This window comes from Coturnix japonica, chromosome 37, assembly GCF_054131305.1.
Source record: "Coturnix japonica strain WE chromosome 37, WE-NBRP24, whole genome shotgun sequence".
NCBI classification, from domain to species: Eukaryota; Metazoa; Chordata; class Aves; order Galliformes; family Phasianidae; genus Coturnix; species Coturnix japonica.
Genome location: NC_140699.1, coordinates 1,557,742 through 1,584,136, shown reverse-complemented (window position 1 = coordinate 1,584,136; position 26,395 = coordinate 1,557,742). Strand labels below are relative to the sequence as shown.

The window sequence follows — 26,395 nt, the reverse complement described above, 5'->3', positions numbered from 1 at the left end:
TTCTGAAAACCTGAAGAAGAGAACAGGAAGGCACAAGGCACAAGAGGCTCTTTAGGTTAGAATGGGCCCCAGGGTGCATTTGGTGCTGAGTCCATCAACCTCCAGTGCAGAGAGAAGTTTGCATAAAGTACTTGGCAAGACAAAGTCAGAAGTAACAGTGAAGTTTCTTGGAGTATTAATGGGCCCACTGAGGGCCATTACCAAGTAAGCTTCCCAAGGGACTTGTTAGAGCAGATAATTGGAAGCCATGACTCCAGTCAGGCAAAGGCACTGGTATGGTGGCTCTGATGCTAAGAAAATCCTCCTTTGTCTTAAAAAGCAAACAGGACAAGACCTGATTCCCAGACCCTTGGCATGGAGATCCTGTCTCTCATGTTGGCTCAGGGCACTTCCTGTGGCAGTGAGTTGGAAATCTATATGATGTTAGGTGAAAGACATGGGAAGGGAAGATCCCAGGCTCTGCATGTGTTGCAGAAATGCTGTCAAGTTCATAACCCACATGTGCCCTGTGTCTCATCACAGGATGTGGGATGTGAGAAGGGCCCCGTCTGAACAAGCAGTCAATCCCAATGTAACTCTGAATCTCTGATCTCTCAGTTCCAGTGCCCTCCTGTGCACACTCCCCCATAGTTTGATGCACTTGATCTTCTGCGGTGCCCAGAAGTGCACCCAGTGCTCCAGGTGAGGCTGCAGCAGTGCAGAGCAGACAGGGACGACCCTTTCCCTCACCCAGATGGCAATAACTTACTTGATGCACTTTAGGGGACTGTTGGCCTTCCAGTCAGCTGTCATGACTCTTAACTTACTTAGATGCAATTGAAATGAGAGCCCAGAGCATACTAAGGTGTCATCATTGAAAGAACGTAGGTGTTCCATAGCTTTGAAATGCCTTGGACTCCAGAGTATGCCAGAGATGGAGCAGAACAGAAGATTTGCCTCTTCTGTAGTGAGCTCATCCATTTAGTAAGCAGAATAACACTACATGCTACATGGGGACAGTTGCTCTACTCTGCTCTGCTCTGCTTTGCTCTGTTTGCAGGGGAATGGAGCGGGGGGTTGCTCTCATGTCAGTGCAGATAAACTCACTTTCTCTTTAACCCTTTTTCCTCTGTGAACTATTCCACTATTTGTACCCTCAGATACACTTCCACATTCCCTCAACAACACTTCCATATGCCATTAACAATTATGCTTTCTTATACCATAAGAACAGTTTGTCAAACAATACAGTTCTTCAGTTCCCATAAACACCGTTAATACCATATATCTTTCCATTAACAGTTAGTATTCTTCAGTGATAAACACCTTGCCACAGAACCAGCACTGACTGGCCCTCCTCCCTCTCACGCTTCCTCACAGGCAGAACATAGTATTACGTAAATGGGTTGACACTCATTAAATAGGATAATAAAATGGCTTTTGAAATTACGTTAAGAATAATATGAAGACTAGTGAGACTGTGAGTCCCTACGAAGTGAGGGAGGTGTTCTGGTAATGGGGGTTGTTGAGAAGGTGGAGATACTGAAGGCTTACTTTGCTTCTGTCTTCAGTGTAAAAGCTCTCCTTCAGGAATCCCAGACCCTGGAGCTTAGTGAGAGGGTATGGGGAATGGAGGACTTGCCTTTAGTCAAGGTAGAGTTGGCCCATGAGTGCCTAGGCCACGACAATACTCAGAAATCCATGTGTGCTGAGGGAGCTGGCAGAGATGACTGCAGAACCACTCTCTATCATCTTTGAGAGGACTTGGAGAATGGGGGAGGTGCCTGAAGACTGGAGGATAGCCAGTGTCAATCCTGTCTTCAAAAATGTGTATGAAGGAAAATCTGGGTAACTACAGGCCAGAGAGCCTCACCTCTGTCCCTGGAAAGGCGATGGAACAGCTTGTGCTGAATGCCATCTTCAGACAGTTGGAAGAAAAGGAGGTTATCAGGAGTTGTCAGCATGGGTTTACCAAGTGGAGGTCATGTGTGACCAACCTGGTAGCCTTCTATAACACTGTTGCTGGCTGGGTGGATGGGGAGAGAGCGGTAGATGTTGTCTACCTTGATTTCAGCAAGGCTTTTGATACTGTCTCCCACAATATCCTTATAACAAAGATAAGGAAATGTGGGAAAGATGAGTGAACAGTGAGGTGGGTTGAGGACTGTCTGACTGACAGAGCACAGAGGGTGGTCATTGTCAAAGCAGAGTCCATTTGGAGACCTGTAAGTAGCGGTGTTCCCCAGGTGTTGGTGCTGAGCCTGGTCTTGTTCAGCTTCTTCATAAGTGACCTTGACAAGGGGATAGTGGCCACCCTCAGCAAGTTTGCTGATGATTGGCTGACACGCCTGAAGGCTGTGCTGCCATTCAGCGAGACCTGGACAGGCTGGATAGATGTGCAGCAAGAAACCAGACGAGGTTCAATGAAAGCAAGTGTAGAGTGTTGCACTTAGGAAGGAATAATTGCACACACCAGGACAGTTTGGGGAATGAGCTGCTGGAGAGGAGCTCTGTAGAGAGGGACCTGGGTGTCGTGATGTCAGTGTGTGGAAATATGAGTAGGGGAACTGAACAGAAACTGGAGCATAGGAAGTTCTGCGCGAATTTGTGCAAGAACTTCTTTATGGTGAGGGTGATGGAGCACTGGAACAGGCTACCCGAGGGGGTTGTGTTGTATCCTTCACTGGAGATATTCAAGACCCGCCTGGACGCCCACCTGTGTGCCTACCTGGTGTTCCCCAGGGGTCTGTGCTGGGGCCTGTCCTCTTCAATATTTTTATTGATGACCTGGATGAGGGCACTGAGTGCATCCTATGTAGGTTTGCTGATTTCACCAAATTGGCTGGGAGTGTGGACCTGTCTGTCATTAGCAAGGACCTACTGAAGGATCTGGACAGGCTGGAGATCTGGGCTGAAGCCAATGGGATGAGTTTCACCAAGACCAAATGCCACGTCCTGAACTTTGGGACCTGGCATGGACTGCCAAGGGTGGGGGTGGATTCACCGAACCTGGAGGTGTTCCAGGAATCATTGGACGTTGTGTTGAGGGCCATGGATTTGTGGGAGCTATTGGTGATAGGTGAACAGCTGGATTGAATGATCTTTTAAATCTTTTCCAAACTTGGTGTTTCTATGATTCTATGGTATCCTGTCCCTGTCTGTGTGCTCCTTTTTGCTTTAGCAAACACTCTCTGAGAGGCTTAACCACATGTCAGGAATTTGTCACTGACCACCTGAAATCTGTTGTTAAATTCAACAGATTTCAAAGCACAGTCATGATGCTGTTGACTTTCAGGAACTGTTGGCCATGATGATGCAGGGAAATCTCAGGGGAGACAAGTGGGAAGGATAAAAATGACATCCTCTACTGCTCAGCTGGGTTGGGCTCCTAAAACACAGGGAGCTCATAAAAGTGGGCAGAGATGTAGAGAGACAGCTGTGCCCAGGAGCAGCTCTTGTGCACAGCACAGCCTGCAGGTGACAGAAAGAGAGGAGAGAAATTGGAGTGAGCTTACAAGATATGTACTGTGTGAGCGGGCTGTGAGCTCTACGAAGGAGCATTGCTCACAGACCACAACACGGTAAGTCTCATGCAGTAGGCAATGCAGCTGCTTTTAATAGAGGGTTAACAAAATATGCGACATTCCATAGCAGACTGGCAGCAGGTAATGCATGTTTCTTTACTGTGGAAAAAGCCTTCTGGTCCAGCTGAGGGCTTCTGTGCTGCAGCATAAGATCTACGGGGTGTGTGTGTGGGGGGGAGCTGCATGTCCCAGCACGGCTGCAGGCTGTGCAGCCGGGGCTGCAGGCGGGTGCCCAGGGCTGTCCTGCAGAGCAGGGTCCCTGCTGTGCCCCAGGGGCTGTGTGCCGGGTATGGGACTCTGCCGCCTGCCAGGCTCAGCACTCAGCCTGCCTGGGGAGCTGCCCAGGGCGCTGCGGGGAGACGGGTGGGGGGAAGGAGCCCCCCGGCAGGGCTTGTGCTGCCACAGCTGCTGCCTGGGGCAGGGGATCACAGCTCCACTGCACAACAGTATGTTTCTGAGGGCACTTTGCTTGAGGATAGCCAAGGCAGGGGGTTTCCTTTTCCTGTTCTGAGGGAATGTTAATTTTCAGTAGACATGGATAATTCACTCAATCTGCAAACAGGCAGCTTTTTAGGATTCACACTGAATGGCACAGAGGCTGTTTTGGGGGCTCTAAGAGCAGTTGGGTTAAAGATATGAGACATGAAGCACATGAAAATATCCAGGGAGGAGGGATAAGAAAAGAAGAGGAAGGTTAGAGCTCCATATGCTGCTTCTGCTTAAGGAATGCTGAAATATATGAAATTAAAGGCAAGTAATGGTGCTAAATGTACACTGTTGTAGGAGAATGAAAACATTTCATAGTATAGTAGGAGGAATGTCTTTGAGAATCATCTGGATTTGTCATTATCTTCTGCACTCTGAACAGGACTCCAAGCCCAACAACAGCAGATGCCCAACAGCAGCTCCATCAGTGAGTTCCTCCTGCTGCCGTTGGCAGACACGCGGCAGCTGCAGCTCCTGCACTTCTGGCTCTTGCTGGGTATCTACCTGGCTGCCCTCCTGGGCAACGGCCTCATCAGCACAGCCGTAGCCTGCGACTGCCGCCTGCACACCCCCATGTACTTCTTCCTCCTCAACCTGGCCCTCCTTGACCTGGGCTGCATCTCCACCACTCTCCCCAAAGCCATGGCCAACACCCTCTGGGACACCAGGGCCATCTCCTACGCAGGGTGTGCTGCACAGCTCTTTTTCTTTCTCTTCTTCCTCTCAGCAGAGTATTCCCTTCTCACCATCATGTCCTATGACCGCTACGTTGCCATCTGCAAGCCCCTGCACTACGGGACCTTGATGGATAGCAGAGCTTGTGCCACCATGGCAGCAGCTGCCTGGGGCGCTGGGGTTCTCAATTCCCTGCTGCACACTGGCAGTACGTTTTCACTGCCTCTCTGCCAAGGCAATGTAGTGAAACAGTTTTTCTGTGAAATCCCCCAGATCCTCATACTCTCCTGCTCAGAATCAAATCTCAGGGAAACTGTGTTTCTCAATTTTAGTATCAGTTTAGTATTTGGCTGCTTCGTTTTCATAGTGGTGTCGTATGTGCAGATCTTCATGTCCGTGCTGAGGATACCCTCTGAGCAGGGACGGCACAAAGCCTTCTCCACGTGCCTCCCTCACCTGGCCGTGGTCTCCCTATTTCTCAGCACTGGCTTTTTTGCCTACCTGAAGCCCCCGACCATTTCCTCCCCACTCCTGGATCTGACAGTGGCACTTCTGTATGCAGTGGTTCCTCCAACACTGAACCCTATTATCTACAGCATGAGGAACAGGGAGATCAAGCACGCTCTCAGGAAGGTGTTGCAATACACACTATTCCAGCTTCCATAAAATGCACAACTTTCTTATATGATTCCCAGTGTTGGTTTTTTATGTTCTATGCATCTTTGGTTGTTTGATTATGTGAGATATAGCAACGTAAAAAAAAAAAAAAAAAAAAAAAAAAAATTGAACTCATAAATAAAAATGTATTACACTTCTTTCCTACCTAATTTCCATTTTTTCACTCCAAGAGCTCATGTAAACATGTATCCAGATTCCCTGAATACGTTAGAAGATGCCTAAAATGTTTTCAAAAAAGACATTTGCTTAGGTTTTCTTTCTTCATACTTTGTCTGGATTAGGGGAGGTACAGCCGCAGACAGCAGCTCAACGTGCTCTTTTCATTTCTGATCTCTTTACACCACCACAGTGCTCTTGAGCCCTCTCATTTGTGCAGTCCTGAAGGTCTTGTGTGTCTCACGACTGTCTGTTGCCTATACAGCAGAAATCGAGGGCTGCAGTCAGTAGCCAGCAATATGAACAGGTCTGTCAGAGCTGGTCTCCTTGCTGGCACTGCCATAACAAGAGGGCCCCTTTAGAGCAGGTCCAGAGAACTGGAGGCCTCTTCCAAAGCTGGTGTAAGGAATATACCTCAGGAGCTGCTCTCTGAGAAGACTTCAAGATATTCTGGTGCATTTCACTGACTGCCAGGGATAGTTTCAGAAGTCCAAGGAGATCTGTAAGGGACTCAAGGCAGTGCTGAGGTTTAGAATCTGTGGTCTAAGGTCAAGATAAAAAGAAAACGATTATAAATATGATAAATGCATATATACATATCTTATATATATAGTATATTTTCACATATATACAATATAGGCAGTGGCTAACATATGTGCATGTACTAGTACATATACATATGATACATAGATGATAATTGTTTATATGCATATCTGTTTGCAAGTCCAGGACCTGTTGCAGGGTATTTAACAGCCCCAAGGTTCACTGTAGGAACTGGAGAGGCTCTTTTCCTATTGCAGGAGTTGGAGCAATTGCAGAGCTCATTGCCAGAGCTGAAATCACCGCAGGACCTGTGACTGAAGTTGGAGCAGCCACTGTGCTCATTGGAGGGGTTGGAGTGACCACAGGGGTGTACCTCCTGGCACAGTGCACCTCCCTTGGGAGGAATTTGTTTCATTTTCTTATAGCAATACTTGGAACAGCTACAGGACCTGTTGCAGGAGTGACTGCAGAGCTCATTATGAGGGGATGAGTGACAGCGGGATCTGTCCAGAGCATGGAGCAAACGCAGGACATGTGGCAAAACCTTGGAGCTGCTGCAGGGTCTGTGCCAAGAGTTGCAGAGGCTGCAGCACTGTCAGCATTTCCAGCTCTCTGGATCTGGCACACTGCAGTCATGTGTGTTTCTTGGGGGCTACCAGTGCCACAGCAGACCTGCCCCCAATATTCTACCAGTTTCTCAGGATCCTGCAGTTGCTCAGAGATGAAGTTCCAAAGCCCTGGGGGTGCCCACCACTCCAGGCAGCTGCCCAGACCATCCCACACCCCCTGCCATGCAGAGCCTTCTCACCTTGGGGTAGATCTCTCACTGATATTCCTGAATAATGTTTAACCTCAGTCACAGAATCATAGAGTCACCAAGGTTGGAAAAGGCCTAAAAGATCATCCAGTCCAACCATTCATAGGTCATTATCCATATAGGCTATTACCTATAGCTCCCACTTAACCATGTCCCTCAACACAATATCCAGTCACTCCTTGAATACCCCTGGCTCCCAGAGAAGACAACGTAAAATGTGTAATTCCTAATCATACCAACAATATTACTTTCAAAACACAAAGATGACTACAGAGCTGAATGTGCACAAAACTTCACTTTGTTGGCTGCCAATTTTATTGTGATATAGACCAAGGTCAAACAGCATAGCAAAATAAATACCCTAATCCAGCATCCCAAGTTGACAAATGATGCAGCAGGGAAAACAAGCAGCAAGCAAGGAGCTGTGCAATGCAGCTTCATGAGAAGACTCATCAGTCTCCACAAATAGGGAAACTCTCAGCATCATGGCCTGCAGTTCTCCAGCTCCCACAAACCCCTGTGTTATCTCGCTCTGGACAGATGTGCTGTTATCTCAACCCTTGGAGCCTCTCATCGGGCACCCGAATGATGGTGGTTGTTGAATCCAGCATGTGGCTCAGCAGCACACAGTGCTTTGTGCACTGCCCAATTCCCAGTGGCATGGAGATGAGAATTGGGGAAAAAAAGTACAACGTGTGGGTTGTAACAAAGCAGTTTACTAAGAGATATAAAAGGAGAGGAGTAATAGTTCTGCCTGTATATCTGTTGATATGGAATTGTATGTAACAACTGATGCACAAGCACTTGCTCATCACCACCAGACTGATGCTCAGCTGGGCCCTGGGCAGTGAAAAGACTGAGATGAACTCCCACCCCTTTCAATACAATTTCTGCTTGCTGTCAAGTGGTACAAAATGTCCCTTTGGCCACTTCCAGTCAGCTGTGCGCAGTCTGTTCCTTCCCAGCTCCTTGAGCACTCCACTGACCATGGCCTTGGCTCTGTAGAACACTGCTTAGCAGCAGCTATAAACATCAGAGTGTTATCAACATTGTTTTTCTCTTAGAACCAAAACACTGCACCATAGCAGACAGTCTGAAGAAAACAATTCCATCCCAGCTGTAACTCAGATACCTGCTTGTCCTCCTCCTCTTGTTCTTCCGGATCGGGAAGCAAGGAACAGAATCTGCTGCTCTCCACTTTGAGAACTTTCCATCAGTTCTCAGCTGGCTCCTCTGCCATCCCCAGGCAGAGCTCAGTGCACTCTCACAGACAGCAGCAGCATTTCTTCATCTTCATTGCCTAATTGTAATGAAGAGTCTGTACCTACTTTGCTACAGTTCAGAGGTGGGAACCATCCCACCATGTCTCTGTGAGACAAACAAGACCCTAGGCCCGCAAAGGCACAGAGATTTGGAGTTCGCTGAGTGAATGTTTGTGGTCTTCTCATTAGCGTAAAGACTCTTCAGAAAGCATCCCCTAACAGAAGCATGTTTTGATTTAGCCTGTCTGGGTCTTGCATCTACACTGTGGTACTGGTGTTCAGGGCCTTGCTCAGAAGCAGAAGTCTGCATGAAAGGAAGTGCTCTGTGATTTTCTCTTGAGTTGTCCTGTTTATTTCTCATGCTACCCGCACTGGTCTACAGGCAATTTTGGGCAGCAGCAGGTTGGGGTTACCCCCAGAGGGTACACAGTAAGATTTAGGATGGGGTATTGGCAGTAAGACCTTCTCTGAGGAATCCTCACACAGTCCTATGGAACAACTCAGAAGCTTTCCCTGCAATCTCCAACACCAACAACATCCCTCAGCCCTTCTCTGTCAGATCCAGTTCCCCTCCCTTCGCCCTTTGGACCTGGTTAAAAGCCCTTTAATCAATCAGTGCAGGAGCATTTCAGATGGGGTCATGGAGGATGCAGACTGCCATTCTTGGGGTGGCCATTTTCCCACGAGGGCATGGTGGGAAGGCTTGTCCTGTCCAGTTCAACCAACACTTGTATCCACCCAGCAGAAGGCTGTGCCCTCTGTGTCCCACTTGACCTCTGCATGGAGCTTACAGTTGACAGGGACATGGCTGAGAAGCTCTGGGCATGGACTAATGGACAAGGAAGTAAGGTAGCTTCTTAAATTCCTCCCTTCATACCTTAGCAACTTCCTTGTAATCTCCCTAAGTATCCTGTCCTTTCTTCTCAACGACGGAGATTCTCTTTTTCTTCCTGAGTCTCAACAGTTTTTCCCAGTTCAACTACACTGGTCTTCTTCCCCTATGGCTCACCTGATGGCATTCAGGGACAGCCTGATCTTGTGCCTTTAAGATTTCCATCTTGAGGAGTGTCCAGGCTTCCTGTACCCCTTTACCCATAAGGAGCGAATCCCAAGGGACCCGTGCTACAAGTGTCCTGAACAGGTCAAAGTCCGCCCTCTAGAAGTTCAGGATAGTAGTTTTGCTAGTCACCCTTCTGACATCTCCAAGAATAGAGAATTCTACCATTTCATGGTTGCTCTGCCCAAGACAGTCCCCAACCTTCTCAACTCCAACCAGTCCTTCACTGTTAGTGAAGAGCTGGTCTAGCAAGGAACCACATCTGGTGGGCCTTCATAGCAGCTGCGTAAGGAAGCTGTCTTCCATACAATCTAGAAACCTCTTGGACTGCTTTCTCTGTTCTTTATTATATTCCCAGCATATATAAGGGAGGTTGAAGTCTCCCAAGAGAATGAGTGCTGGCGATCATGCGACTTCAGTAAGCTGCTCATAGAATGCCTCACCCATCAATTCATCTTGATTAGGTGGTCTATAAGAGACCATTAACAAGATGTCACACCTACAGGCCTTTCCCCTGATCCTTACAAACATGCACTCGTCTTGATTGTTCTGAAGCCTAAGCTTTTCAACATCAAAACTCTCTTCAATATAAAGGGCCACACCACCACCCTTCCTTCCTCATCTATCCCTTCTGAAGAGCTTGTAACCATCCATCACAGCACTCCAGTCATGGCAGTGGTCCCACCATGGGTCGGTAATAGCAACTAGGTCATGGTTTTTCGGATGCACAGTTGCTTCCAGCTCCTCCTGCTTGTTGACCAAGCTGCGTGCGTTGGTGTAGACGCACTTCAGCTGAGGCATCTGCCTCTCTCCCAGCTCAAGAAGCGTTCCCCTAGGCTCATCTCTGGTGAGCCTTGTTTTGTCCCCTCCCCCATCATAGCTAGTTTAAAGCTCTTTCAATAAGCCCCGCTACCTTCTGTGCTAGGATTCATTTTCCCCTTTGAGACAGTTGGGTTCCATTCATGGATAACAGACCATGGGCCAAGTAAACTGCCCTGTGATCAAAGAAACCAAAGTTTCTGGCTCAATACCAGTCTCTGAGACAACTGTTCATTGCTTTGCTTTCCAAGCCTGCTCCGTGTCCCTCACTGCCACTGAAGGTATAGAACAAAAAATCACTTGATCTCCCGCTCTGTGAACTAAATGGCCTAAATTCCTGAAATCTCTATTCATAGTTTGTAGTCTTATCTAAGAAATTTCACCACTGCCCACCTAAACTATGAGTAGTGGAAAATAATCAGTGGACCTAACCAGCATTGGGAGTTTCCTTGTTATGTCCCTGACCTGAAACCAAGAAGGCAGCAGACTTACTGACGGCTCGGGTCCAGTCTGCAAATGGGGCTCTCTATTCCTCTGAGAAGGGAGTCACCCACCACGACCACCCTTCTTTCTTTCATGGCAGAGGAAGTCACAAGGCTTGGTAGTGACTGCCTTGCATTAGGTTCCCTCCTAGGCAGATCCTCCATTGCCTCCCCATTCTTATCTCCTTCAGATTTCAGAGTGTCAAACCTGTTGCTTAGAGGGAGCAGGGGTAGAGGGCTAGGCAGGCATGGGGGGGCTCCTGTGACGTTGAGTTGGGACTCTCTTCCAACCCTCCTCATCAGTCAGGTCTGTCTGACTGTGACAGGGCAGGGAGTCAACCACTTATCTGGGGGTATCTGCCTGGCAGCCTTCCCTCGGGGATGCCAGCAAGTCACTCCACCAGCCCATCTCCGGATCACACTCCCTGATGGTAAACTGTGAGTAAAACCTTGAGTAAAGTGAGAGTTCACCTAGACAAAAGTATGAGTAAAAACATGGACTGACGTGAGGGTAAACCCAGAGTAAAACCAGGATCCCATCCATCGGGCATGCACAGCCTCTAAGGGCAACTTTTTCCAGTGTTGCTGTGTAAAAAAATAGGTTCCTCACATCTAACCTATGTCTCCCCTTTTTAATTTAAATCCATTTCTATTTGTCCTGTTATCATCAGACCATCCCATCCTTATTCTAGCGTTAGGCATCTCATCCTCAGATGGAAACCCTGGGGCTGAATTGGGATCAGTTTTTCAAAGAACCACGGGAGCTGCAAGTTCACCTAGCTGAGTTCAGATGTGCACAGTGAGGTGTCTGTGTGTGAGTCCCTCATCTGAATCCTTGGTTTTTATTCCACAGCGACTGCACTGCTCATACACAGACTCTCAGTGATGCCCAAGGTGCCTTGGGTGATCCTAGTTTTGTGCTAGTGCTTGTAAACTGTGACGGAAAATCTATGAGATAGACACCTCCTTCCGGAGCATCAGCTGAGGGCCAGAAGGGAGGTATTCTTGGCCATCCTAAATACCACTGCAGCCGCGTGCTTAGGGCACCCATTGTGTCTTTTGCACCTGTCCCCATGGAGTATGTAGTGATATTCAGCTTACCGAAAGGATGAGCTCAGAACAGAAGAGGCAGATCTTCCTCTCTTCTCCATCTGTGGCATAGTCTGGATTTCAAGGCATTGCAAAGATATGGCACATCTATGTTCTTGCACTGATGACAATTTAGTATGCTCTGGGCTCGCATTTCAATGGCATCTAATAAATCTAGGGTCATACCAGTTGACAGGAAGCTGGCAAATGTTGTCTTATCGTAAGGAAGAGCAAGAAAGATTACAAGGGGAACTATGGACCTCTCAGTCTCACTCCAGTGCTTGATAAAATTACGGAGAAAATGATGGTGGGAGTTATGGAAAAACACCTGAAGTACAATTCTGTGATTGGTCACAGACAACACAGTATCCCGAGGGGATGGTCCTATTTAATTTCAAGTCTTTTTATGACACCTTTATCCATTGAGCTGAACAAGGGAAGGCAGTTGATGCAATCCTTGAGGATTTCAGTAGAGCTTTTGATACTATTTCTTCAGCACCCTTCTGGACAGAAATTCCTGCATACAGCTAGACAGAAACAGAACGTGGTGTGTTGTAATACAAGAAGAATTTTACAGAGCAGCAGCCATGGATTGAGATAAGGAGTTCACAGAGCAGCAGCTGCGGAGCAGGATAAACAGCATGAGAACCAAGGATATCTCTAGGAAAAGAATGAATGGCTCGTGGCTTTGAAGGGGGGTTATAGGGTTGTTATTGCAGTAGCTTTCCTCCAATTAGCGTGTGTGATTTTTGGACGCCCTTGTCTGTCTCCTTTAAAATCATGGCTTTTCGGGCAATAAATTGACGCAGCTATATGTAACCATATTGGTGTTTGTCTGTTTGTCCCAGCACGCTGACATTTTGTCTTTCAGGTTCACTAGCAGTGGTGGGTGAGCAGTTGGCCAGCAGTTCTGTCCCAAAGAATTATAGTCAGTGGGTTCCATTGGGCTGGTAGATGGTCACTGTCAGAGTTCCCCAGGGTTCCATTTTAGGGCCAGTTTCCTTTCATGTTTATGCAGATGACTTGCATGCAGGACTAGAAGATGTTCTGAGCAAGTTCGCTGATGAGACCAGATGAGGAGGTGCTGTTGCCTCCACTGAGGTTGGAGAGGACTTGCAGAAAGATGTGGACAAGTCAGAGAAGTGGGTATCAGTTGGTACTAAGCACCAAGTGCATAACGCATAACAAGAACAAGTGCCTGATTGTGCACCTGGGTATGGGCAACCCTGGACATACACACTGACTGGATATGGGACACATAAGAGAGGTCTGACTGAAAAGCATTGGGGGTCCTTCTCAACATAAAATTGGAAGTGAGTCAGCAGTGTGCCCAGGCAGCCAGGAAGGCCAACAGTACCCTGGAGCACATAAAGCAATTTATTGCCAGCTGGGTGAGAGAAAGGTTTGTCCCTCTTTGCTCTGCATTGCTACAGCCCCACATCCTGCAATGAGACACAGGGCACATGTGGGATATGAACTTAACAGCATCCTTGCACCACATGCAGAGCCTAGGATCTTCCATTCCCATGTCTTTCACTTAACATCATATAGACCTCCAACTCACTGCCCCAGGAAGTGCCTTGAGCCAACATGAGAGACAGGATCTCCCTACCTCTGCTTTGCAATCAGGGCTTGACCTGTCTGCTTCGTAAGGCAAAGGAGAGGTTTCTTAGCATGCGAGTGCCTTTCCCAGCCTGTTGTCATGGCTTCCAATTATCTTCTCTAACTAGTGCCTTGGGAAGCTTACTTGGTAATGGCCCTCAGTGGGCCCATTAATACTCCAAGAAACTTCACTGTTACTTCTGACTTTGTCTTCTTGAGCAGTTTGTGCAAACTTCTCTCTGCACTGGTGGTTGATGGACTCAGCAGCAAATGAGCCCTGGGACCCATTCTAACCTAAAGAGCATCTTGTGCCTTGTGCCTTCCTGTTATCTATTTCAGGTTATCAGAACTTGTTCAGCAAAATGGAGAGATACCTGGAGAGAGTTTAAATAGGAAGAATCCAGCAAACATTTACTGTTTATTTGTTTATAGTTCTGTTTAAAGAAGGTATTAAAACAGCACTGTGCAACTCCTTGTGCACATCTGAGCTGAAATAGAGGAATCCCAGCTCCCAAGGGTCTATGGGGAGCTGAATCCCATTTCTGCCCCAGGGTTTCCATCTAGGGATGAGGCGCCTGCACTGCCTCGGCTGGATCACTGCCCTGCACAGAGAAGCTGGCTCAACCCTCCTTGTCCTTGTCTGGTTGCCCTTTTTGTTTCATCAAACATTCTCAAGCAGGACTCACCAGATGTCAGGAAATGACTGGTGGATAACTCAGCAGATTTCAAAGAACCGTTATGATACTGTTGTCTTTCAGGAGCTGATGGCCACGAGGACCCAGGGACAACACAGGGGAAATGAGCGGGAAGGATAAAACTGACATCCTCTGCTGCTGAGCTTGGCCGCGCTCCTGGGACACAGGGAGCTCATAAAAGTGGGCAGAGCTGTAGAGAGACAGCTGTGCACAGGAGCAGCTCTTGTGCACACACAGCCGGCAGGTGAAAGACAGAGACGAGAGAAATAGGAGAGAGCTTACAGGATGTGTGCGGTGTGAGCGGGCTGTGAGCTCACTTCAGGAACATTGCTCACAGGCCATGACACAGTAAGTCCCTTGCAGTAGGTAATGCAGCTGCTATTCATAGAGGGTTAACTTAATCTGGAACATCCCGAAGCAGATCTAGCTTCAGGCAATGAATGTTTCTTTACAGTGGAAAAAGCCTTCTGCTTACCTGAGGGCTTCCATACTGCAGTATGAAAGCACAGCCCTGAGGGCTACGTGTCCCAGCACGGCTGCAGGCTGTGCAGCTGGGGCTGCAGGTGTGTGCCCAGGGCTGTCCTGCAGAGCAGGGTCCCTGCTGTGCCCCAGGGGCTGTGTGCTGGGTATGGGACTCTGCCGCCTGCCAGGCTCAGCACTCAGCCTGCCCGGGGAGCTGCCCAGGGCGCTGCGGGGAGACGTGTGGGGGGAAGGAGCCCCCCAGCAGGGCTTGTGCTGCCACATGTTTCTGTGGGTACTTTGCAAGAGGAGAGCCAAGGTAGCAATTTTCTATTTCTTGTTTGGACAGAAGGGGGAAGGATTCGAAGCAGAAGTCTAAGAGTCTGTCAAACATAAACACAACTCTGAGACTCCCAATTCTTCTTCAGTCAATTGCTTGTTATGTGAACTGTCACACGTGAAGTGTTTTCAGCCTCTCCTTTCAAGAAAAAGGAACCTTTCCAAGGGTGGAACTAGTTGAAATTATCAATTTTGTTGACAAGAATAATGCACCTATATTGCAAATAGGCATGTTTCCAGAACAGAAAGTGAAGGGCACAAAGGTTGGGACTGAGGATTTTAACAGCAGTGAGGGTAAAGATATGAGACACGAAACAGATGAAAAAGTCCAGGGAAATGGGATAAGATTAGAAGATGAAAGGAAGGTTAAAGCTCCATGTGCTTTTTCTGCTTATAGAATGGTGAACTTAATGAAGTTAAATTCAATTAGAGTTGCTAAATGAATATTGTCATAGGAGAATGAAAACATTTCATAGTATAGTAGGAGGAATGTCTTTGAGAATCATCTGGATTTGTCATTATCTTCTGCACTCTGAACAGGTCTCTGAGGCAAGGAACAAAAGCAGATGCCCAACAGCAGCTCCATCAGCGAGTTCCTCCTGCTGCCGTTGGCAGACACGTGGCAGCTGCAGCTCCTGCACTTCTGGCTCTTGCTGGGCATCTACCTGGCTGCCCTCCTGGGCAACGGCCTCATCAGCACAGCCGTAGCCTGCGACCGCCGCCTGCACACCCCCATGTACTTCTTCCTCCTCAACCTGGCCCTCCTCGACCTGGGCTGCATCTCCACCACTCTCCCCAAAGCCATGGCCAACGCCCTCTGGGACACCAGGGCCATCTCCTATGCAGGATGTGCTGCACAGATCTTTTTCTATGTCTTCTTCATGTCAGCAGAGTTGTTCCTTCTCGCCATCATGTCCTATGACCGCTACATTGCCATTTGCAAGCCCCTGCACTACAGGACCTTGATGGACAGCAGAGCTTGTGCCACCATGGCAGCAGCTTCCTGGGGCACTGTGCTTCTCTATTCCCTGCTGCACACTGCCAGTACGTTTTGTTTGCCTTTCTGCAAAGGCAATGTTGTCAACCAGTTTTTCTGTGAAATCCCCCAGATCCTCAAGCTCTCCTGCTCAGCCTCCTATCTCAGGGAAGTTGTGCTTCTATTTTTCAGTGCCAGTTTAGCCTTTGGGTGTTTTGTTTTCATATTGGTGTCCTATGTGCAGATCTTCATGGCTGTGCTGAGGATGCCCTCTGAGCATGGACGGCACAAAGCCTTCTCCACGTGCCTCCCTCACCTGGCCGTGGTCTCCCTATTTCTTAGCACTGCTTCTTTTGCCTACCTGAAACCCCGCTCCATTTCCTCCCCACTCCTGGATCTGACAGTGGCACTTCTGTATGCAGTGGTTCCTCCAACACTGAACCCTATTATCTACAGCATGAGGAACAGGGAGATCAAGCACGCTCTCAGGAAGGTGTTGCAATAAGCACTATTCCAGCTTCCATAAAATGCACAACTTCCTCATAGGATTCCCAGTGATGGTTCTTTATTTTTTATGCATCTTTTATTGTTTGATTATGTGAGATATAGCAACGTGCAAAAAAAAATAAAATGTTATTGAACTTATAAATAAAAATTTATTTCACTTCTTTCCTACTTAATTTGCATTTTTTTCACTCCAAGTGCTCATGTAAACATATAACCAGATTCCCCGAATACGTTAAAATATACCTAAAAATGTTTCAAAATAGACTTTTACTTAGCTCTTCTTTCTTCCTACTTTGTCTGGATTTGGGGAGGTACAGCCGCAGACAGCAGCTCAACGTGCTCTTTTCATTTCTGATCTCTTTACACCACCACAATGCTCTCAGGCCCTCTCATTTGTGCAGTCCTGAAGGTCTTGTGTGTCTCACGACAGTCCTGTTGCCTCTACAGCAGCAATCAGGGCTGCAGTCAGTATCCGGCAATACGAACAGCTGTGTCAGGGCTGGACTCCTTGCTAGCACTGCCATAACAAGAGGGCTCCTTCAGAGCAGGCCCAGAGAACTGGAGGCCTCTTTCAAAGCTGGTGTAAGGAATGTACCTCAGGAGCTGCTCCCTGAGAAGACCTCGGGATCTTCTGAGGCTCTTCAGTGTGTGACCGGATCAGATTGAATAGTCCCAAGGAGATCAGTAAGAGACTCGGGGCAGTGCTGTGGTTAAAGGTTTATGGGTTGAGATAAAGAGAAAAGAGGAAAAAAAAAAAAAAGAAAAAGAAAGAGAGAGAGAGAAGAAAAAGAAGAAAAAGAAGAAGAAAAAAGAGAAAAAGAAAAGGATAATAGTTTTGACAAATGTATTTATACATATATAATATATTTAGTATATTTTCACACATATACAATATATGCATTTGCAAACATATATGAAGTAATTCTTATGTTTTTCTGTTTGCAAGTTCAGAACTAGTTGCAGGGGTTTTAACAGCCATAGTATTCACTGTAGGAACTGAAGTGACTGTTGGGCTGTTGCAGGAGTTGGAGCAACTGCAGAGCTCATTGCCAGAGCTGGAATCACCGCAGGACCTGAGATTGAAGTTTTAGCAGCCACTGGGCTCATTGGAGGGGTTGGAGTGACCACAGGGCTGTACCTCCCGTACAATACCACAGTGCACCTCTCTTGGGAGGAATTTGTTTCATTTTCTTATAGCAATACTTGGAACAGCTACAGGACCTGTTGCAGGAGTGACTGCAGAGCTCATTATGAGGGGATGAGTGACAGCGGGATCTGTCCAGAGCATGGAGCAAGCGCAGGACATGTGGCAAAACCTTGGAGCTGCTGCAGGGTCTGTGCCAGGAGTTGAAGAGGTTGCAGCACTGTCAGCATTTCCAGCTCTCTGGATCTGGCACACTGCAGTCATGTGTGTTTCTTGGGGGCTACCAGAGCCACAGCAGACCTGCCCCCAATATTCTACCAGTTTCTCAGGATCCTGCAGTTGCTCAGAGATGAAGTTCCAAAGCCCTGGGGGTGCCCACCGCTCCAGACAGCTGCCCAGACCATCCCACACCCCCTGCCATGCAGAGCCTTCTCACCTTGGGGCAGATCTCTCACTGATATTTCTGAATAACTGTTTAATCTGAAACATAAGCTGAAACACATTAATGACACGTAACAGTGGGAGTGTGCTGGTGTAAGCATCCCATGGATAGTCAAAATTTTCAAGAGCTATTGGAACTAGCTGTCAATCTCCAGGACAAAAAGAAGTGAGAGTGAGTCTGAGGGACTACTGGAAAGTGTCATCCCTTCTCTCCTCCGTAGCAAGACTCCCTGAGGAGTCCAAGTCAAGGGTGTAATTACTAATCTTATCAACAGTATAACTTCCATAACTCAAAGATGACATCAGAGATGAATGTGCACAAAACTTCATTTTGTCAGCTGCCAATTTTATCATGATATAAACCAGAGTCAAACAGCATACCAAAATAAATACCCTAATCCAGCCCCCAGAGCTGGCAAACAGTACAGCAAGGAAAACAAGCAGCAAACAAGGAGCTGTGCAATGCAGCTTCATGAGAAGACTCAAAAAGCTCCACAAATGGGGAAACAATCAGCATAATGGCCTGCAGTTCTCCAGCTCCCACAAAGACCTGTGTTAACTCACTCAGGACAGATGTGCTATTATCTCAATCGTTGGAGTCTCACATCAAGCACCAAAATGATGGTGGTTGTTGAATCCAGCATGTGGCTCAGCAGCACACAGTGCTTTGTGCACTGTCCCATTCCCAGTGGGATGGGGAAGAGAATTGGGGAAAAAAAGTACAACTTGTGGGTTGTAACAAAGCAATTTGAAAAAAGAGATAAAAGCAGAGGTGTAATAGTTATCACTATATATCCATTTATATGCAGTAGTAACAACTGATGCACAAGCGCTTGCTCAGCATCACCAGACTGATGCTCAGTTGGGCACTGGGAAGAGAAGAGAGTGAGATAAACTGCCACCCCTTTCAATACAATTTCTGCTTGCTGTCAGGTGCTACAAAATGTCCCTTTGACCACTTCCAGTCAGCTGTGCGCAGTCTGTTCCCTCCCAGCTCCTTGAGCCCTCCACTGACCATGGCCTTGGCTCTGTACAATGCTGCTTAGCAGCAGCTGTAAACATCAGAGTGTTATCACCGTTGTTTTTCTCTTAGAAACAAAAAACTGCACCATAGCAGACAGTCTGAAGAAAACAATTCCATCCCAGCTGTAACTCAGATACCTGCCTGTCCCCCTCCTCCTCTTGTCCTTCCTGATCAGGAAGCAAGGAACAGAATCTGCTGCTCTCCTCTCTGAGCCCTTTCCATCAGTTCTCAGCTGGCTCCTCTGCCATCCCCAGGCAGAGCTCAGTGCACTCTCACAGATGGCAGCAGCCTTTCCTAATTGTTCTTGGCCATCCATCATAAAGAATTGGTATCTGCTCTGCTACAGTTCAGAGGTGAGAACCATTCCACCATGTCTCTGTGAGACAAACAAGACCCTAGGCCCGCAAAGGCACAGAGATTTGGAGTTCGCTGAGTGAATGTTTGCGGTTGTCTCATTAGCGTAAAGACTCTTCAGAAAGCATCCCCTAACAGAAGCATGTTTTGATTTTGCCTGTCTGGGTCTTGCATCTACACTGTGGTACTGGTGTTCAGGGCCTTGCTCAGAAGCAGCAGCCTGCATGAAAGGAAATGCTCTGTGGTTTTCTCTTGAGTTGTCCCGTTTATTTCTCATGCTACCTGCACTGGTCTACAGGCAATTTTGGGCAGCAGCAGGTTGGGGTTACCCCCAGAGGGTACACAGTAAGATTTAGGATGGGGTATTGGCAGTAAGACCTTCTCTGAGGAATCCTCCCACAGTCCTATGGAACAACTCAGAGGCTTTCTCTGCAATCTCCAAATCCAACATCATCCCTCAGCCCTTCTCTGTCACATCCAGTTCCCCACCCTTCCCCATTTGGACCTGGTTTAAAGCCCTTTAATCAATCAGTGCAGGAGCATTTCAGATGGGGTCATGGAGGATGCAGACTGCCATTCTTGGGGTGGCCATTTTCCCAGGAGGGCATGGTGGGAGGGCTTTGTCCCATCTGGTTCCACCAACACTTGCATCCACACAGCAGAAGGCTGTGCCCTCTGTGTCCCACTTGAACTCTGCATGGAGCTTACAGTTGGCAGTGACATGGCTGAGAAGCTCTGGGCATGGATTAAGGGACAGGGAAGTAATGTGCCTTCCTAACTTCCTCCCTTCATACCTTAGCAACTTCCTTGTAATCTCCCCAAGTATCCTGTCCCTTCTTCCAGAGGGCGTAGATTCTCTTTTTCTTCCTGAGTCTCAATAGTTTTTCCCAGTTCATCTGCACTGGTCTTCTTCCCCTATGGCTCACCTTATGGCATTCAGGGACAGCCTGATCTTGTGCCTTTAAGATTTCCATCTTGAGGAGTGTTCAGGCTTCCTGGACCCCTTTACCCATAAGGAGCGACTCCCAAGTTACCTGTGCTACAAGTGTCCTGAACAGGTCAAAGTCCGCCCTCTAGAAGTTCAGGATAGTAGTTTTGCTAGTCACCCTTCTGACATCGCCAAGAATAGAGAATTCTACCATTTCATGGTTGCTCTGCCCAAGACAGTCCCCAACCTTCTCAACTCCTACCAGTCCTTCACTGTTAGTGAAGAGCAGGTCTAGCAAGGAACCACACCTGGTAGGACTTCATACCAGCTGTGTAAGGAAGCTGTCTTGCATGCAATCTATAAACCTCTTGGACTGATTCCTCTGCTATTTATTATATTCCCAGCATATATCAGAGAAGTTGTAGTCTCCCAAGAAAATGAGTGCTGGCAATCTTGCGACTTCAGTAAGCTGCTCATAGAATGCCTCACCCATCAATTAGGCGGTCTATAAGAAACCTTTAGCAAGATGTCACACTTACAGGCCTTTCCCCTGATCCTTACAAACATGCACTTCATTCTGAAGCCCAAGCTCTTCAACATCAAAACTCTCTTCAATATAAAGGGCCACACCACCACCCTTCCTTCCTCATCTATCCCTTCTGAAGAGCTTGTAACCATCCATCACAGCACTCCAGTCATGGCAGTGGTCCCACCATGGGTCGGTAATAGCAACTAGGTCATGGTTTTTCGGATGCACAGTTGCTTCCAGCTCCTCCTGCTTGTTGACCAAGCTGCGTGCGTTGGTGTAGACGCACTTCAGCTGAGGCATCTGCCTCTCTCCCAGTTCAAACAGGATTTCCCTAGGCTTATATCTGGTAAGCCCTGTTTTGTCCCCTCCCCCATCGTAGCTAGTTTAAAGCTCTTTCGATAAGCCCCGCTACCGTCTGTGCTAGGATTCACTTCCCCCTTTGAGACAGTTGGGTTCCATTCATGGATAACAGACCATGGGCCAAGTAAACTGCCCTGTGATCAAAGAAACCAAAGTTTCTGGCTCAATACCAGTCTCTGAGACAACTGTTCATTGCTTTGCTTTCCAAGCCTGCTCCGTGTCCCTCACTGCCACTGAAGGTATAGAACAAAAAATCACTTGATCTCCCACTCTGTGAACTAAATGGCCTAAATTCCTGAAATCTCTTTTTATAGTTTGTAGTCTTATCTAAGAAATTTCATCACTGCCCACCTAAACTATGAGTAGTGGAAAATAATCAGTGGACCTAACCAGCATTGGGAGTTTCCTTGTTATGTCCCTGACCTGCAGCCAAGAAGGCAGCAGACTTCCTGACAACTCAGGTCCAGTCTGCAAATGGGGCCCTCTATTCCTCTGAGAAGGGAGTCACCCACCACGACCACCCTTCTTTCTTTCATGGCAGAGGAAGTCACAAGGCTTGGTAGTGACTGCCTTGCATTAGGTTCCCTCCTAGGCAGATCCTCCATTGCCTCCCTATTCTTATCTCCTTCAGATTTCAGAGTGTCAAACCTGTTGCTTATATGGATCAGGGGTCGAGGGCTAGGCAGGCATGGGGGGGCTCCTGTGATGTTGAGTTGGGACTCTCTTCCAACCCTCCTCATCAGTCAGGTCTGTCTGACTGTGACAGGGCAGGGAGTCAACCACTTATCTGGGGGTATCTGCCTGGCAGCCTTCCCTCGGGGATGCCAGCAAGTCACTCCACCAGCCCATCTCCCGATCACACACCCTGATGGTAAATTGTGAGTAAAACCTTGAGTAAAGTGAGAGTTCACCTAGATAAAAGTATGAGTAGAAACCTGGATTGACGTGAGGGTAAACCCAGAGTAAAACCAGGATCCCATCCATCATCATGCTCAGCCTCTAAGGGGAACATTTTCCAGTGTTGCTGTGTAAAAATATAGGTTCCTCACATCTAACCTATGTCTCCCCTTTTTAATTTAAATCCGTTTCCATTTGTCCTGTTATCAACAGACCATCCCATCCTTATTCTAGCGTTAGGCATCTCATCCTCAGATGGAAACCCTGGGGCTGAATTGGGATCAGTTTTTCAAAGAACCACGGGAGCTGCAAGTTCACCTCGCTGAGTTCAGATGTGCACAGTGAGGTGTCTGTGTGTGAGTCCCTCATCTGAATCCTTGGTTTTTATTCCACAGCGACTGCACTGCTCATACACAGTCTCTCAGTGATGCCCAAGGTGCCTTGGGTGATCCTAGTTTTGTGCTAGTGCTTGTAAACTGTGACGGAAAATCTATGAGATAGACAGCTCCTTCTGGAGCATCAGCTGAGGGCCAGAAGGGAGGTATTCTTGGCCATCCTAAATACCACTGCAGCCCCATGCTTAGGGCACCCAGTGTGTCTTTTGCACCTGATCCCATGGAGTACATAGTGATATTCAGCTTATCGAAAGGATGAGCTCAGAACAGAAGAGGCAGATTTTCCTCTCTGCTCCATCTGTGGCATAGTCTGGATTTCAAGGCATTGCAAAGCTATGGCACATCTATGTTCTTGCAGTGATGACACTTTAGCATGCTCTGGGCTTGCATTTCAATGGCATCTAATAAATCTAGGGTCATACCTGTTGACAGGAAGCTGGCAAATGTTGTCACATTGTAAGGAAGAGCAAGAAAGATGACACGGGCAACTATGGACCTGTCAGTCTCACTACAGTGCTTGGTAAAATTTTGGAGAAAATGATGGTGGGAGTTATGGAAAAACAACTGAAGGACAGGTCACAGACAACACAAGATACAGAGGGGAAGGTCCTATTTAATTTCAGGTCTTTTTATGATACCTATATCCATTGAGCTGAACAAGGGAAGGCAGTTGATGTAATCCTTGAGGATTTCAGTAGAGCTTTTGATACTATTTCTCCAGCACCCTTCTGGACAGAAATTCCTGCATACAGCTAGACAGAAACAGAACGTGGTGTGTTGTAATACAAGAAGAATTTTACAGAGCAGCAGCCATGGATTGAGATAAGGAGTTCACAGAGCAGCAGCTGCGGAGCAGGATAAACAGCATGAGAACCAAGGACATCTCTAGGAAAAGAATGAATGGCTCGTGGCTTTGAAGGGGGGTTATAGGGTTGTTATTGCAGTAGCTTTCCTCCAATTAGCGTGTGTGATTTTTGGACACCCTTGTCTGTCTCCTTTAAAATCATGGCTTTTCGGGCAATAAATTGACGCAGCTATATGTAACCATATTGGTGTTTGTCTGTTTGTCCCAGCATGCTGACATTTTGCCTTTCAGGTTCACCAGCAGTGGTGGGTGAGCAGTTGGCCAGTAGTTCTGTCCCAAAGGATTATAGTCAGTGGGTTCCATTGGGCTGGTAGATGGTCACTTCCAGAGTTCCCCAGGGTTCCATTTTGGGGCCACTTTCCTTTCATGTTTATGCAGATGACTTGCATGCAGGACTAGAAGATGTTCTGAGCAAGTTTGCTGATGAGACCAGATGAGGAGGTGCTGTTGCCTCCACTGAGGGTGGAGAGGACTTGCAGAGAGATGTGGACAAGTCAGAGAACTGGGTACCAGTTGGTACTAAGCACCAAGTGCATAATGCATAACAAGAACAAGTGCCTGATTGTGCACCTGGGTATACCTGGACATAAACACTGTCTGTATATTGGACACATGAGAGACGTCTGACTGAAAAGGATTGGGGGTCCTGCTCAACATAAAATTTTAAGTGAGTCAGCAGTGTGCCCAGCCAGCCAAGAAGGCCAACAGTCCCCTAAAGTGCATCAAGCAATTTATTGCCAGCTGGGTGGGAGAAAGGTTTGTCCCTCTTTGCTCTGCACTGCTACAGCCTCACCTGGAGCACTGGGTGCACTTCTGGGCAATGCAGAACATAAAGAACATCAAACTATGGGAGAGTGTGCACAGGAGGGCAATGGAACTGAGAGATCTGAAGTTCAGAGTTTCACTGGGATTGACTGCTTGTTCAGACTGGGCCCTTCTCACACCCCACATCCTGTGATGAGACACAGGGCACATGTGGGATATGAACTTTAACAGCATCCTTGCACCACATGCAAATGCTTTTCCCAGTGCTTCAGTGTTCCACCACCCATTGCTTTCAACGTAGTTTTCAACACCCCATTGTATCTTTTAATTTTACCAGAAGCTGGTGCATGGTAGGGGATATGATAAATCCACTCAATGCTGTGAACTTTGGCCCAAGTATTTATTAAGGGAATTTTTGAAATGTGTCCCATTATGAGACTCAGTTCTTTCTGAGGTGTCATGTCTCTATAGGACTTGTTTCTAACAACCCAATATTGTGTTTCTGGCAGTAGCATGGGGTACTGCGTATGTTTCAAGCCACCCAGTGGTTGCTTCCACCATGGTAAGCACAAAACACTTATCACTATGAGATCCTGGCAAGGTGACGTCATTCACCTGTCACTCCTCCCCATATTTATACTTTTGCCTTGGCCTTCCCCCCAGAGAGGCTTCATATTCTTGGCTTGTTTAATTATGGCACATGATTCACAGTCATGAATAACCAGTGCAATAGCATCCATAGTTAAGTCCACCCCTCAGTCTCTAGCCCAGTTATATGTTATGTCCATTCCTTGATGGCCTGAGGTCTCATGGAACCATCAAGCTTGAAATAATTCACTCTTGTTCTGCCAGTCCAAGTCTATTTGAGCCACCTCAATTCTGGCAGCTCGACCTACCTGATGGTTGTTTTGTTGTTCTGCAATAGCCCAACTCTTGGGCAAGTGTGCATCCACGTGACACACCTTTACAATCATATCTTTTTTTTGAGCAGTTATGTTTTTCTACAGTTCAGCAGCCCAAATAGGTTTACACATCTGTTGCCAGTTATTTTGTTCCCACTGCTGTAACAACCCCCATAAGGCATTTGCCACCATCCATGAGTCAGTATAAAGATACAGCATTGGCCACCTCTCCCGTTCAGCCACATCTAAGGTCAGCTGGACAGCTTTTACCTCTGCAAACTGACTTGATTCTCCTTTACCTTCAGTGGCCTCTGCAACCTGTCATGTGGGGCTCCAAACAGCAGCTTTCCATCTCTGATGCTTCCCTACAATATGAAATGATCCATCAGTGAAAAGAGCATATTTCTTTTCATTTTCTGGTAGTTCGATGTATGGTGGGGCCGCTTTAGCACATGACACCTCTTCTCCTGGTGATGTTCCAAACTTTTTATCTTCAGTCCAGTTCATGATCACTTCTAAAATTCCTGGACGATTGAGGTTCCCCATCCGCGCTTGTTGTCTAATCAGTGCAATCCACTTGCTCCAGGTGGCATCGGTAGCATGATGGGTGGAGGGAACCTCCCCTTTCAACATCCGGTTCATCATTGACAGTCGAGGTGCCAGAAAGAGCTGCATTTCAGTACCAGCTACTTCGGAAGCAGCCCGAGCCCCCTCATACGCGGCTAAGATCTCCTTCTCAGTTGGAGTGTAGCACTCTTCAGACCCCTTGTACGCTCAGCTCCAAAGTCCCGGGGGTTGGTCTTGGGTCCCTCCTGAGGCTCTTTGCCACAAACTCCAAGTGGGACCTTTCTCTCCAGCAGCAGTATAGAGGATGTTCTTTACATCCTGTCCAGTCCGTACTGGCCCCAGGTCCACGGCACAGGCTATCTCCTGTTTAATCTGTTCAAAAGCCTGCTGATGCTCTGGGCCCTATGCAAAATCATTCTTCTTCTGCATCACCTGATAAAGGGGGCTTACAATGAGGCTGTAGTTTGGAATATGCATCCTCCAAAAGCCCACTGCACCCAGGAAAGATTGTGTCTCTTTCTTGCTAGTTGGTGGAGACATGGCAGTGATTTTGTCAATCACTGTTGGGATGTGATGACATCCATCCTGCCACTTTATACCTAAGAACTGAATTTCCTGGGCAGGCCCTTTTACTTTGCTTCACTTAATAGCAAAACTGGCTCATAGAAGAATTTGAATTATTTGCTCTCCAGCACAGCAGCACTCAGTGGGGGTGTGACCTCAGTCAGGCCACGGTAGTCTACTGTCAGCCTCCATTCTCCACTGGCTTTACGCACTGGCCATATGGAGCTGTTAAAAGGTGAGTGAGTTTTACTGATCACTCCCTGATTCTCCAACTGGCGAATCAAATCATGAATGGGGAGCAAGGAATCCCTGTTGGTGCGATACTGCCGTCTGTGCACTGTCTTTGTAGCAATCAGTACCTGCTGCTCTTTTATTTTTACTCGTAGCAGCCTCACAACAGACGGGTCCTCTGACAGGCCAGGTAAAAATGACAGCTGCTTAATGTTGTCCGTATC

General features: G+C 47.5%; 2 protein-coding genes across 3 annotated transcripts in view; one reads left to right on the top strand and one right to left on the bottom strand.

Moving 5' to 3' along the window:
- Nucleotides 1-4,447: 4,447 nt before the first annotated feature.
- On the top strand, nucleotides 4,448-5,748 carry LOC146754861 (olfactory receptor 14J1-like). Its single transcript, XM_085526622.1, has one exon. It carries the CDS (start codon nucleotides 4,455-4,457, stop codon nucleotides 5,388-5,390), a length of 936 nt encoding a protein of 311 aa, XP_085382748.1. The 5' UTR covers nucleotides 4,448-4,454; the 3' UTR covers nucleotides 5,391-5,748.
- A 50-nt stretch (nucleotides 5,749-5,798) lies between these two features.
- Nucleotides 5,799-26,395, bottom strand: part of LOC146754857 (receptor-type tyrosine-protein phosphatase T-like) — a 433,855-nt gene continuing 413,258 nt past the window's right edge. Inside the window, exon 12 of one of the 2 annotated variants that reach the window (XM_085526618.1) lies at nucleotides 5,799-6,101. In XM_085526618.1, the coding sequence (XP_085382744.1) occupies nucleotides 6,088-6,101 (14 nt within the window). In that variant the 3' untranslated portion in view covers nucleotides 5,799-6,087. Of the gene's footprint in view, nucleotides 6,102-16,587; nucleotides 16,910-26,395 lie in introns of those variants that run through there. The other variant, XM_085526617.1, reaches the window with a different exon arrangement.

What these genes read in the sequence shown, in the direction of transcription:
- LOC146754861 (XM_085526622.1), top strand. Translation starts at nt 4,455, where the DNA reads ATGCCCAACAGCAGCTCCATCAGTGAGTTCCTCCTGCTGCCGTTGGCA.